The sequence below is a fragment of the Oryza sativa genome, chromosome 2, assembly GCF_034140825.1.
Source record: "Oryza sativa Japonica Group chromosome 2, ASM3414082v1".
Classification (NCBI taxonomy): Eukaryota; Viridiplantae; Streptophyta; class Magnoliopsida; order Poales; family Poaceae; genus Oryza; species Oryza sativa.
This window is the reverse complement of record NC_089036.1, coordinates 34901476-34916548: the sequence shown is the minus strand read 5'-3', so window position 1 is coordinate 34916548 and position 15073 is coordinate 34901476. Positions and strand designations below refer to the sequence as shown.

At 46.8% G+C, this 15073-nt stretch overlaps 1 protein-coding gene across 1 annotated transcript; it reads right to left on the bottom strand.

The window, feature by feature from the left end:
• Nucleotides 1-6528: 6528 nt before the first annotated feature.
• Nucleotides 6529-11363, bottom strand: LOC9269581 (GATA transcription factor 11). The gene is made up of 3 exons (XM_015770621.3): nt 11008-11363; nt 9028-9392; nt 6529-8376 (listed from the first exon to the last, which is right to left on the bottom strand). Exons 2-3 carry the CDS (start codon nt 9367-9369, stop codon nt 7462-7464), a joined length of 1257 nt encoding a protein of 418 aa, XP_015626107.1. The 5' UTR covers nt 9370-9392; nt 11008-11363; the 3' UTR covers nt 6529-7461.
• Nucleotides 11364-15073: the final 3710 nt, after the last annotated feature.

The following is a 15073-nucleotide window of genomic DNA, read 5'->3' as shown; positions in this document are numbered from 1 at the left end:
TCGACGTGTGAGTTGAGTTTGGACTTAAGATTTTGTGGAGTTGTATATATATGTTGTATGAATGTTGTCAAATTTTTCCAGAATTTTTCATAACCGTTTAAATGGTTTTTAAGCAAACGAGGAAACATCGCTTCGAGGGATTAGAATAGTTTCCCATCTAGATAGATATATATGTCTAGATTCATTACCATCAATATGAATGTGGCAAATACTAGAATGACTTACATTGTGAAACAGAGGGAGTATATAGGAGAAGAGAGACTAGAGGGGGCCAGCTGATCGCGCACGTGCGCGGCCGCGCGACTAGCCGCGGATCAGCAGCCCCCTAATGCAGAAGCGGATTCAACGTGGGTGCCTGCAGGGGGACTTGAGTCTCACTACACCCACAAGACCTATGGATACCCCCTCAGCACCCTTTTCGATTTTTTCACCATGGATGATAAACCAAAGGTCTCTAGATGGCTAGAGGTTGAAAAAACTGCGTAATTGAGCCCCCCCAATTTTTTTCCCGGATCCGCCCATGCCCCAATGCCTTGGCCTCCTCTCACTTCTCCTCTTTTTTTCTAATTCTTGATTTGATTTGATTTGATTTAGTGTAAGAACTCCAATATTTCTATTAAAAGTTTTGAATCACTGTATAACTAGCATGTAACATGTTAGGCCACGTAGATTACATGGCTAGAATTATTATATTTTTCTCACATAATAGCATATATATTTTCACATTTTATTAATAAAATATATTAAATGGTAACATAATTTTAAGTTCTGTACTAACTTGATCAGATTAACAAATGTGTAATAACTTAATTATATTTCTATATAGACTCTAGATTCCTCTTCCAATATTCCTTCTTTTTTAATTTGAAGTTTCGTTATTTATAAATTTTATTCCTATATGTACTCTAAACCCTTATTTCAATATTTATTATTTTTAAATTCCGAATTTCAGTTATTTATAAATTTTATTTCTATATGGACTCTAGATTCATATTCCTTATTTTTTTTAATTCCGAACTTTTGTTATTTATAAATTATACTTCTATATGGATTCTAAACTCTTTTTTTCAATATTCCTTATTTTTAATTCTTAATTTTAGTTATTTCTAAATTGTATTCATATATGGTCTCTAGACTCCTTTTCCAATATTCCTTATTTTAATATTCCTCAACCACTCGCAGAGAACTCCGGTGGGATCGCTACCACGCCGGTAATTGGACCAGGTGTGTAGTTGTACCTTGACCACTCGTAAAGAACTCGTAGAGGTGGTGGGATCGCTACCACGCAGGTACTCGGACCAGGTCTCTAGTCATACCTTGATCACTCGTAGAGAACTTTTAGAGGTGGTGGGATCGCTACCACGCTGGTACTCGGACCAAGTGTGTAGTCGTACCTCAACTACTCGTGGAGAACTCTTAGAGGTGGTGGGATCGCTACCATGTGGCTACTCAGACCAGGTGTGTAGTCATAGCTCAACTACTCATGGAGAACTCGTAGAGGTGTTGGGATCGCTTTTTAAACCACGCCTGTACTCGGACCAGGTGTATAGTCATACATCAACCATTCGCAGGAGCGCTTGAGTTGATTATTACATGTGCTTTTCATGTGGCCAACATGACATCACATACCTAACTTATAAGCATGTCAGATGTCCATTCGCAATCATGCCGGGTGATCAAGCTGACAATGCTCGCGAGGAGATTGTATGTAGCAACCTTTTCACAAATAAACTGGGTCGTGACCGGCACTAAATGTGAGATAGGCCGCCGGTATTTGTTGGTAGGTTTGGTCCGACAAGTCCACGTTTGTTCGAGAACGTTCTCGACAACGGGGTGTAATCGACCTCTGGCTATTAGAGTGCTCGATCATTCCTAAAAAATATTTTCTATAAGACAAAATATATAGCATAGAAAGCTGAGTACATACTCAGAAAATTGTATAAATCTTCTAGTATTGCAACATATATAACATAGAAAGCCGAGTACATACTCAGAAAATTGTATAAATCTTCTAGTATTGTCAGGATGTAATGAGCATATTTGGATTAAGAATCGGGTATTATGTATACCGTAAACAAGCGTCATATATACAAAAAGAATAGAGTAAGCCCTCAGTATTAAATGGTAATCGGCCTAATATAGGGAGCATTTGCACAATAGATATTGTATAAAAATATGTTATATGTAAACATAATAAATTATTGATATGAAAATAGGTATGGTAAATTGTATATATAAAATATTATGTATCTTTGTAGATATATGCCGAATATATATTTGAAATTTTTAGATTAATTGAAATCAATTAGTCTACTAATTACCTTTTTGGACACATACTACAGTCTACAGGTAATATGCGTGTCTGTCTCCTGGATGTCCATGTGCACGTTTCTGGTAAGTGACCACCAAACAAGCACGTTGGTTTTGTCCTTTACCGAATAGGTGCATGGATCGGGTCATACGGTGTATTCGCAGTTACAGTAGTAGACTCGTAGGTATGTGTCGACAGAGTAGATTGTGATTACGGTATTTGCATGATATGAGTATCGTTCGTGCTAACGTAGAAGCGAAATTGAGATAAAAGAGATATAGACAAGTATTTTTATATAGGTTTGGGCTCCTTGATTGTCAGGTAATAGCTCTACTCCTGTCGATCGAAGCCGGTGTTGCTCTTATTCATCAGGATCATATGAGCACAATATTTGGGTCTAACCTACCTAGTCGTCGTCGACGTGGCAGCATGGAACACCACATGTAGTAGACGACAGGGTAGTCTTCTTACTTGAATATTAACTAGACGAGGTTAGAGGATAGCTCTAGATCCCTCATGTCGGCCTCTGTGACTCCAGATTGGGTCTATCTAGGCATGTCCCTCATGTTTGTGTTTGTTGGCATATATTCGTGTGTGTCCCCTCTTCTTCTAGGGGATCTTGTATTTATACCCACGAATATCCCTTTTTTCAAGTAGAACTAGGAAGATACATATGGATATGATCCGAATAATCCTTGTAGTTTCCAACTTGAAGTAGTTTCCTTCCTTATCTAGAACACCTTTCGTATATGAGGTATGATTTGGTATAAGACTAGTTATATGGTGGGCCTCACCGAGACCAATCCAAGATCATTAAGCATGCCTTATCCATAACACACAATATGCATTAGTTGTTGTCGTGTTCGACTTGATGATAGATGGGAGGATGCAAGCGCACGACAAGTTTGCAGGGGAGATCAACATAGTACTCTGTACTCGACTCTGATTGCTCGAGAGTGCCGATGTCCGTCCAATGTGAAGGGCAGTCTTCCCGAGGTTTAGGTTGTTGAGTCTTGGTTTGCGTTGATTTGAAAGTAATCAGCCCGGGTGAACTCTTGTGGTCGACGATATCGAACCGTTGTTAGTCAATCTTGGTAGATGGAAATTGTTGGTGGCGACGTTATCTAGTCGGGTCATATTTCCCAGAGCCCAAGCCGTTGAAGTATCTCTCGTCGAAAAAACCACACTAGCAATGTCTTGACAAAGTTTAAGACAACGAGGATCCCGCTCCATTGAAGAGAACGCGCTCCGATTGGGTCGTATCTCCTAAAGCCGAAGTCATCAGAAAGTTCGCCACTTGAAACCCATCTCGTCAAAAACTTGAAGCACCAAGTCCCCTACCTAGTGCTCCACTATCGAGGGTGGATATCCCGACCACAGTATTTATACAGTATGGATATCCCTACCTGGTGTTAGGTTATACGTGAGATTGAGGTAAAAGAGACGGGAGACAGATATTTTCATACAGGTTTGGGTCCCTTAACTAACCGGTAATAGCCTTACTCATATTGGCCAAAACCAGTGTTGCCTTTATATATAAATATCATACGAGTACACTATTTGGGATGATTTAATCTAGTCTTTGTCGGCTTGGCGGCATGGAGCTCTCACACGTAGGCGACGGCTGGTGTAGTATTCGTTCTCGGATCTCGAATATGAACTCGGCGAGATTGGAGGTAGCGCTAGATCCCTCATGTCGACCTTTGTGGCTCCAAATTGGGTTTGTCTAGGCTTGCCTTCCATTGGTCTAGATTTGTATTGGCTTCTGTTGGCGTGTCCCCCTCCTCCTAGGGGTCTTGTATTTATACTCTCGGATGTCTCCTTGTCCAAGTAAAACTAGGGAGATAAGTATGTATATGATCCTTGTCCAAATAGAACTAGGAAGATAAGTATATATACGATCCGAGTAATCCTTAAGTGCCCGAGTAGAAGTTTGTTTTTTCTTCTTTATCCGGAACACCTTCCGTATATGAAGCATAATTCCGTATAAGATTTAGTATATGGTGGGCCCCGCCAACCCCAACCTAAGATTATTGAGTATGCATTATCTATAACACTCATTCCTAGAGGCTAGATGGAGGAGGCTGCCCCCCAGTACCACGTGGCCCTCCCCGAGGGGAGTCAGGCCCGAGGTGGGGCGGCAGCCACTCCTTCTTAGAGACTAGATGGAGGAGGCTGCCCCCCAATACCACGTGGCCCTCCCCCGAGGGGAGTCAGGTCCGAAGTGGGACGGCGGTCACCCCCTCATGTGACTAGGGGTCGGGCTCCCCCGACCCCCTCAGCAGGTCGCCACGTGCGGTGGGTTAGGTGGCCACCTTCGAGCGCTCACCTACCCACATTAATGGTGACCTGAGCAGACGCGCCACGCCGCATTTAATGTGGCGTGCACCGCGCGCTAATTTGGTCTGTGACTGGTCGAATGACCGACAGGACCCGGGGTGTCAGGCGTACTATTGCATGGGTCAGGGGGCGTGCACCCTGTCTTGTCCCATCAGTCATGATGACGAGAGGTCTTAACCTCTCATCCTGGCCAGAGTTGGTCCGTCCGCCCTGGTCAATTGGGGATTCCGTTTCCCGGCGCAAATAGGGACCCAGAAGTCTCCACCCATTAATAGCAGCTGACATGGGCGCCCCTCGTGTCAGGCAGCAAGATTTGACAGGCCCCATCATCAAGATGACGTGCGCTTGCTTCCCAAGTCAAGAGACAAACAGGCATTTAATGCAAAACACTTCTCCACCGGAGCTAGGTTTTTGGGCCCATGTGGTAACCCCTTGAGATATAAAAGGAGGTCCAGGCCTAGAAAAAGGGAGGAGGGATCGAGGACGATCCATTGGACACTCTAGAGCAGTCTCTAGCCACGGATGATCAACACCACATTTTACTCCAACAAAGAGATCTTATAATCCTTCACTCAAGGAGCATAGCACAGGAGTAGGGTATTACGCTTCTTAGCGGCCCGAACCTATATAAATCCTTTTGGTCTCATCATCTTTGAGGGGCTCGACCCCCTCAACACAAACACTGCTTCGCTCACCGAATCCTCAAATCTCACCCGCTGCCTCCGGCTGAACTTACAAAGGAGGGTCTCATGACCTTCCGCTAGAGAGGATCACTCCTCGACAAAACCAACTAGCAATTTCTCCTCTAGATGGGTTCAATCCAGCACCAGATACACAATGCAACATGAAATCCGAGCCAAGTTGGTTGAAATATAGGGATTGCGAAGAACAAGAAAACAACAGGTCAACTGGTACCTGGGTAGAGGATTATATACGCCGGCGGTAGCTCAGCCACATCGTAGCCGGCCTCCTCCACAACTTGAAGCCACACCAACGAATTGGATTCGCGCAGATCGGCACAGCCGGGCGATCGATCGGCGGACTAGAGGCGATCTATCGTATCGTAGGACGTCCGACGCTATCGATGAGATCAATAGGCCCAATAGGCCCATTGCCGTGAGGCACCCGCACCTCTTTGCTCAGTTTGTGCGAGTTTTCTTTGTTCTGTTTTGGCCATGAACTCTTCAAGTTTGTCTAATTCTGATCCTCTACTTCTAAACCGTTTAATGATGAGCAATGAACGATGGGAGAAAGAAACAGAGCGACTCTGTTTCTAGTCTTCAGGTCAGAAGGAGAGTAAGGCAGATTTGCAGAGAGTTGAACATGATATTGCGAATTGTGACGGGCTGATGATGTACTTAGTACATTTTCATGGACATGGCAGGCCCAAGTTTTATTACCACTAGCAGCCGAACAATATCTAAAGAGGATTTGATTCGTTATTGTATTCATGACTCCTCTTAAATCTACTGTAGTTTCTTCTCAAGCAGTTGAGCCCCGTGAAAAATCACTCATACTAAGGTGGAGTACTAGAACACAAGATGAAGATTTGAATGTTCATCATCCGCACACGGTACATCTATGGTGTGGCTGTGGGTAGTAAGACGATAAATAATCTCCATTCTGAACCCTCGTTTGTCAGAATTAGTTTGCATTATGTTCTTTCTTTTGTCTTTATATTATTGTACTGATCCGGCACAACAGTAGATTTCCCATTCATAATCTGCACGACAGTACAGCAATGTTCAAGTGCCCACTGGTCCAGCACATTATTAGGTGCCCAACTGCCCAGCAGAAGCCGCAAATTGAGTTGTCAGTAATCAGCAGTAGCGCATAGTTATACCAGAGGTAGCCAGATCACAAGAAGAAAGAAAAAGTTCAGAGCATAAAGGAATATATCTCCTCAAATTGGATGATCACAACTTGTACAGAGGGAGGCACCACCAACCAACAAGGCAGGAGAAACAGAAAAAAGGCATATAGAGATATATAATTAATTGCTACAAAGTAATTGCTAGTATAGAAACCAAATAACACTTATCAATCCCTAGACATAGATGAACTGCAAAAAGAATTTTTCGGAGTTCAGTACATCAAGCTCCAATATAAACTATGATGGATGTCCCCCCTGAGTAGCTACTAGCAAGAAGAAACTTCTAATTAGCAAACCAACAAACTCCACTTCCTCATCACCCCCCTTAAAAAAAACACATCTCATTTTCCTCCTCCTAATTGACTGACTGACTAGCTGCAAAGTTTTCCTCTCTAAATCTGTCTCCCTCTGCTGCTGGTTTAGCTCTCCTTCTCACCTACCTAATTTTGCAAGCAACTGCAAATCTGCAATGCAACAACCACTGTGATTCATCTATTTCTCCTGCCCTCCTCCTCTCTCTCTCTCTCACCCACCTCTATACAAAACAAAAAATCATCTTTTTAAGGGGAACCAATTAATCAATAGACAAAAAGGAAAAAAATAAAACCCCAAGAAAAGCCCTAGTGAACTAACGCCAGTATGACCCCGGCGATCGATCCATGGATTGATGATGATGCTGATGCTGATGCTGATGGAAACCAATGCAGAGCGGGTGGTGATCGATGATGGATGATGGCTTCAGGAGGGCAATGCTGCTGATGATCACACTGCTGTCCATGTCCATGTCCATGGTGATGGTGATGACGAGGAAGACGACGCACTGACGACTGAAGCAAGCATGCATGCATACATACTAACATGTATACATATATAGCTAAGGGGGACTGAGACCGACGACCAACCGTCCTCCGACGACGCCGCCGCCGCCGCCGGGAGATTAATCCCGGCGGCGGATGTACTGCAGGAGGTCGCAGGACGGGTCGGCGGTCCGGGTTGCCTTCTGGCGCATCTCCACCACCTTCTTGTGGGAGTTGGAATGGATGGACGGCATGAAGGTGGGGCTCGCCGCCGGGCGGTACTCCGGGAAGAGGCGGCCGGACTTGTAGCGGACGCCGCACGCGTTGCAGAGCGTCTTGGGGCCGAGCGGGCCCGCGCGCCACTGCGGCGTCTTCTCGATCTGGCAATGCGTGCACCGCCGCACGGTGCCCGGCGGGAGCGCGAGCGCGCCGCCTTCCTCGTAGTCGGCGTCCGCCGCGTCGGCGTCGGCCTCGGCGTCAGAGGCGGCGGCCGGAGCGGCCGGCTTCTTGGCCTTCTTCTTCTTCTTCATCGGCGGCGGGTGCGGGTTGGACTCGGCAATGCTCTCGGGATCCGAGTGCGACGAGGTGGACGAGTACATTGGCGTCGGCACCAGGATGGTGGTCTCCGTCGCCGCCGGCGCGCCGCGGACAGCCGGGAACGCGGACGGCCTAGACCGTTTGCTGCGCGCGCGCGCCGGGATGACGAGCACGGGCGGCTCCGGGCGCGGCGACACGGGCGCGGACCACGCGCGGCCGCTGCCGGAGAACGACTCCGACGAGGAGGACGCCGACGAGGAGGACGACGAGGAGGAGCCCCCATTGGTTGCCACGTTGAAGCCGCTGTGCTCCAGCACGGAGATGGGGCTGGAGCTGCGGAACAGCGCCTCCTCCGCCTTGTCCGGCAGCACGACGCCGGCGTTCGCCGTCAGCGCCGACGCCTTGATCGGCGCCGCGCAGTTGACGCCCGGAAAACTCGGCTCGTGCGGGATGGTTCCATCGTCGAACAGCCCCGACAGCCACTCCAGCTGCGCCATGTCCATGTCCAGCTCATCACACTGCAAACGACAACCATTGCCACGTCAGATCAGTCACATTTCCTCTACAGCTGCATTGCAGCAGCCTGCTAATTTTGTCGTTACTAGCTGTTCATGTTCATGGTCAGTAGTACTACTGCTAGTACCACCATGACATCATAATTTCTTCCATCCACTACTACTGTGTAAATCTACTGTAAATCAATCATCATTAGCGGTTGGAGGAAGGGGCCCAGGTTTAATTTCGGTTGCTTAAAGCGGAGAAAAGGGTTACTGCTATGCTAGGACTGTTTGTACCACGTTGGGTTTAGTACTAGCATAGTATAGTTGTTGGGCAGGCTAACTACCCAAAGTAAATGGGCCCCAAAAAGGCCGAAACCGCCGTAAAAATCCAACCAAACGGAAGCAAAAAACTCCCATCACGATGGCACGCCGACGCCCGTCCACCGACACGGCCATCGCCTGACCCAACTACCCCATTCACACACGACGCGCGCGCCGCGTGGCGTGGAGCGGGCGCCAACGCCTAATTGGCGCCCAGCTGTTTTGAACTTGAACCGCTCGACCGACGCCGACGCCGACGCCGACGCCGGCAGCGGCAATATCGTCCGAATTCCTCTAAATCGGCCGTACGCTCAACCACGGGGAGGTGGTGGGGGAGGGGGAACTTACCGGGCCAATGTGGGCGTCCTTGCGGTCGAACACCTCGGCGCCGAGCGCGCCGGCCGCGTCGAACAGCGCCGACGCGTCGTCCTTCGCGGGGGCCGGCGGCGGGGGGAGCGCCATCATCTGCGGCGGCGGTGGCGGCGCCGCCGCCATGGTGGCGTGGCCGCCGATGATGCGCGAGGACAGCGGGCTCCCTGGCGCCGGCGCGTCGAGCAGGAGCACGTCGGCGGCCGACTCCTCCTTGGGGAAGTCGAGCAGGTCGTCGATGTGGTCGAAGAGGTCGCCGCAGGTCGCCTCCAGGAGGCTCTGCTCCCGCAGCATGTCCTCCACGAATCCAACGCCCGCCATTGCTGCTGCTACCAAATCACAATCTGTTCACCGTATAAATACAGAGGGGAGAGAATGAAGAAACGCGTGTCAATAATGCCTCATCTCGAGATCAATGTTTGGATATGCATGCATTAAACAAGGCAGTATCCACAATAATAAGAAAGCAAATTAAAGCAACACGGATTTATTCACCTATGATAAAATTAATCAATTCCAAGGATATGATCCACCTATATCAATAATAAGATAAAATTCGTATAAATGGTTACACAACACACCACTGCCAGAAATGGATAGATGACGAGGCGTTACTAATCTATCCCTACTACTACCAGAAGAAGTGCAAATCTATCTCTCTGAGCTGTAAATCAAAAGCTGCAGGAGGGAGATTTTTTTTTCTTCTCTTTCAAAGTGACGGCAGGAGCGGGCTCCATATGTATGCGGTGCATGATGACGCGCTTCCGTGGGTGGGCCCCACCCACCCCCAGCCATGTGACCCCGCATGTGACGGGTGAATTTTCTTTTCTTTATTCTGAAGCAAGGCTATACAATACAGATGGCGTACTACTCTACCCAGGGAAGAAAATTAATATACACTCACTCCGTATATAAAATAAAAATAATAAAAAAATAATAAAAGTAAAAAAGAAAGAAAAAATCTGGGCGTTTGTTTGATTGATTCACCACCAAGGACTCCATCCCTATGCGTACGAGTAGTAAAAGTCAAAGCTTGCCAGCACAAGGAATTTGTCAAAAGGGCGGGGGGATTAGCTGACGTGGAGGCGCCCTATTGGTCCGGACGCGTCACTGGCGTGCCACTGGACAAAGCAGCCGCCTCCCTCGGTAAAAGCAGCTAATTATTGCCGAGTCCTCGGGTGAAAACACCGAGGAATTCATCAAATTTTTTTCTCGCATCAATCGCGGCCATTCCCACAGGAGGAGGGAGCAGTACGGATCATGCAAAGGCGAATCTTGCCATGGCGGCAATGGAAGGAATCTTTTTGGTTTTTTTTTTCCCTTTTTGTTGTTGTTTTTACTGCTTGCTTGCCGGCGTATTGCCTCTCAGAATTTGCACATTTTTTCTCACTGTCCCCAAATGTTTCCAGATAATCCAGACTGTAAAAAAAAGTACTACAAAATCAGGGGGACGCGGTTGAAAAAGCTTGGAATAATAGCAGTAGTACCGACGTGTGAACCCTGATAATCCCATCCAATTTTTCCATGACTTTCTATCCATCTAGTAGCCGGAAGCTTCCCTTTAGTAATTTTACTCTCGATTTTTTTGAATTGATTTGAAAATTTTGAAATCTTCAAATTGAGAAAGAGTCCAAATCGGAGGCTTCCGAGTTTCGTCATCCTCCTATATTCCTCCCCTTTCGTCTTCCTTCCGGGGAAGATGAATGAAGCAATGAACGTGCAAAAAAACACGCATGGCAATGAATTAAGCTGGCGACGCGGCGAAATACGGCCGCGCGCCACCGGGAAGCCAACTTAAAATGCAAAGCCCCTTTGAATTCCCGATCATTTCTTGCCATTTTTTTGAATTTGAAGAAAGCGGCGGCGGCTGATTTTGCGGGGGGGGGGGGGGGGGGGGGGGAGAGAGAAATGGGAAAGAACACATCACATGCAGCAGGAGCAGCTAGGCTTTCAGCTCACCTGTGTGGGAAAATTGTCTCTGTTTCCTCGCACCGATCGATCAACACCTGCTCGATCGCTCTCCTCGATCAGCTTTTGCTTGCCTTGCCAAAAAAAATTGTCTCTGCTACCTCTTGTTGCACTCTAACTAGCTGCTGTTGCCGATCAAGAAGCTGGCTATCTGAATGCGTTTGTTTATGTAAGTAGGGAGCAGCTGCGAACTAACTCTATATATCTAGTACACCTTCTGCATGGACATGGTTGCTCCAGAGGAGGAAAAGGATGAGCAGATTATGATAGGAGGAAGAAGAAGAAAGTTGCTGCCTGCCTTGCACCACTGCAATTATATGGAGAGCACTTCACTGTACTCCTAAGGCAGAGAGATGGCGCAATTCCGGAGTGCTATATAGGTGGAGGTAAATGGAAGAACGGAAGGAGGGGGATGGAGAAAAAAGGATGCGTGCGTGGGTCGGTGGAATTCAATTCTAGAGCTATAAGAGGAGGTGTATGTAGTACTACTAGTATATGTATATACTGGGGGAGGAGTTAAGCTGCAGGCAGAGCTCAAAAAAAATTTCAAAAATAATAAAAATGGAGGATTAAATATGGGTGTGAGAACGTGAGGGAAGGTAAGAAACCAGCACAGCTTTCAGGCTTTCAGCTGGGACTTGAGAGGAGACGAAACCAAAAAAAAAAAAAAAAAGTGGTATCTGCTTGCTGGGCTATGGCTCCTGGGTTTTGAACGTTGGAGGCTAGCTAAGCTATGGCGGAGTGGAGATCCACTCCCACTCCTCGTTCCCTTTTACACTGGTGCTCGCACACGACCTGCACGGCACACGCGGATGGGAGGAAGAAAAAAGGAGACGATGCGTCGAGCTGGAACGGCACGAAAGAGACGACCAGAGAGAGGCGCCCTTCTACAGCTAAGCTTCCGTCCGTCAGTCACTCACTGCCTCGTGAGGACCCAGCAACAACTAGTACTACTACTGCTGCTACTATGCATGCCATTTACTGGGTCTGGGACGACTACTTCTCCCACGATTATTACGATTACGGTCACGATTAGCAGTGTGGTAAATGGGTTGTTTAACCATCCATGACGTAAAAAAAATCAAAATCAAATCAGCGTGGTAATTAGGATCGTTGAGCAACCACAATTGCTTGCTGGTAGTAAGTGCTACAGTACAGGGAGATGGGGACGGTAGGTGAGCCTTCCTCCCTCACTGCTAGCTGTCCTCGCCCCTGTCGTGACGTTGAAGTTTCCTCCCTCTTTCTCTCTCCTCACATCCCTCTTTTTTTCCCCTCTCCCAGTTAACCAAAAAAACCCAGAAAATACAAAATGCTAAAATCACCAGCTCAGATTTTTTTTCTCTCCCTCCTGTATGTACACATGGCGCTGGGTTATCACACATGGATGGGCATGAGATGCCAGCTGCTGTCACGACGGTCACGACTTTCCTCCCCCTTGCCTCCGCCGCTCGCTCCTTCACACTGTTTAACCGACAGCCACCGCTCCCGGGCATCGGTCGTCGGATCCTCTGCGGCCACTGGTAAAATCCTCGCACGCCAGACCGGTCGTCTCGTCGCAGCTACTAGCGTCCAGCCGTGTCGCGGTTAGCGCGCGCCTCCACGGAAGCATCCCGCGGTCGCCGCCGCACCGCGGCCGCGCATTGACCGCGCGGAGGCCGCGTCGTCTTGCTTCGCTTGCAGCTGGGTGAGAACGGTCAGAAACAATTGGAATCGGTAGCATCTCTTATAAAACAATATTAGATTAATCGGTAATTAATTATATTTATTATTTAAATTACTCAGTGTCAATAGATACAGCAAAAAAATTAGAAAAAAAAATTTAAAAATAGCCAAAACGATACCATTTTGGAAACGGCGCTCCGTCCATCAGTTGATCGGCAGCCGTATGGACGCGGACTCGCGAGCCGCGCGGCGCAGGGTGCGTAGCCGCATGCGACTTGGAGACCGCGACGGCGATGTGGGGGGGCAAGTTGGGCAACGAGACAGACGCTGCGGAATTGCCTCTTGATTGAGAAGGACGCGAACCCGATTCAAAAATTTTCTTTCTCGGTCCAAAGGACTCGTGGGGTTGTAAATTCAAAACTTATCTAACTCGATCGTCGATTGCATATCCGTTCGGTTTTGTTTTTTTTCTATGTGCCTACTTGTTGGCGTTCTAGGGTCAGCGTACGTATGCTCTCTCGCCTAACACTTTTTTGAGTGTTCTGGTATATTGCCCAACCCATGGAGGATATGTGCGCACGAACGACAGTGCAGTTAATCCACTGTCTCTGTCAAATTAATCCCTTCGGTCGATAGATATTTACCGAACTTAATTACTGCCGTGCCCATGTTACGACTTACTAGGATATATACATGACGTATACGCACATATATAGGACGTAATAGTAGTAGTAGTTGATCCTTTGATCCCTGATGCATTACTACTAGATTAATCTTATCCTGCCAATCGATCGATCTGCATGCATGCATGCAGCTGGTGTTGGTGGTAGCAAAGCACACCTGCACATGAACGATCGCATCTGGATCGAGCAGCAGTAGTGGCCAGGTCGGGTCACTCACTCACTCACTCGACCTACCTACTTCTCTCTACTACTACCTCCTGCGTGTGTGCACACACACAGCCACGAATACAAACGAACGAACTTGGTTTCGTTCGTGCATGCAGGTGGATGGGATGCCATCGGGGACTACTACTACACCCGTCTAAAATTAGGATATCTTTTTGAGTTTTTACTTATAACATTTGACTATTCTTCTTATTTAAAATATTAGTGTAAATTAAAAAATCATATTTAAAGTACTTTTGGTAATAAATTAAGTCGCAAATTTAAAAATAATAATTCTATATATTTTTTAATATGATGAATGGTTGAACGTTAAAAATTTTTTAAAACGATAAGTATATTGAAACAGAGAAGTACTGATCACACAAATCAACAACAAGAGTTGTCCTGCACAGGCAGCACAGCATGCAAGCACAGCTGCGCCACATGTGACTTAACGACCATCGTGGTTGGGGTTGGGAAAAAAATCGCACGGAAAAAATGGCGATTAATTGCTGGAAACGGGAGAACGGAGAAGAGGGGGGTGCGTGGTGATGGAAAAGGGGAGCAACGGAAAGGGAAGGAAGAGTAAAGTGACCGCACAACCGATGGTTGTTCGGGCCTCACTGCCCCCAGCAAATCATATGACGGGTCCCACTCCACTACGCTACTGATCAACCTCTTTTCTTTTCTTTTTTTTCTCATATCATCTTCTTTCTTTGCATAACTAACTTGGGTTGCACTCCTTGCATCCATTCCTTGAGCTTTACTACTCCCCAACTCACTCTCACTCTCTACCCCGATCACACCTAAACCCATTGGCCACGCCAGCACCAAAGCCTGTTCCACGTGTACGACAGTCGGATTCGTAATGCTTGGCTTCATCTTTTTAGTGTAAAACTCGATACGGTATCAGAGTCAATTTGACGAAAACGTAAACCCACTTTCAATCAGGTGAACATAAGTCCATATCGTCAATGAATGTTTAAACTTTTCATATATATATATAGGGATCTGGAGGATGAAGCATGCATCATTTTATTTTATAAAAAAAATATTTAAAGCGTACAACTTGATGGGAAGGAATTGAAAAGGTATTAACCATTTTGCGGTGACATAATTCATATGTGTGTGTTTTTTTCAGTGGTTGTTGCGGTTGCCACTGCCGTTTTCGCGAGGCATAATTCGAGCCTAATGATGCCGACTTTTTCCTCGATCGCGCGCTGCGGACGCAGCAGAAAGAAATTCGTGCGCGGCATGTCTTTGCTTGTTTGCCACCGACGGGGCCGAGCGACCTCTGCCAGACAAATGGGTGGCATATTATACTAGCAAAGGAGGTCGACACTGAAGAGTTGATCGAGTGAGTTAACATCACTCGTCACCAACCCGTATATATACGTTGTCAAATCAATCGGCCGGGCAACTCAAATTTTATGTCAATCTTTGTTAACATATTTTTAAAATTATTAAACGGTGTGTTTGATTAAAAAAATTATATAAAAATTGTTTTA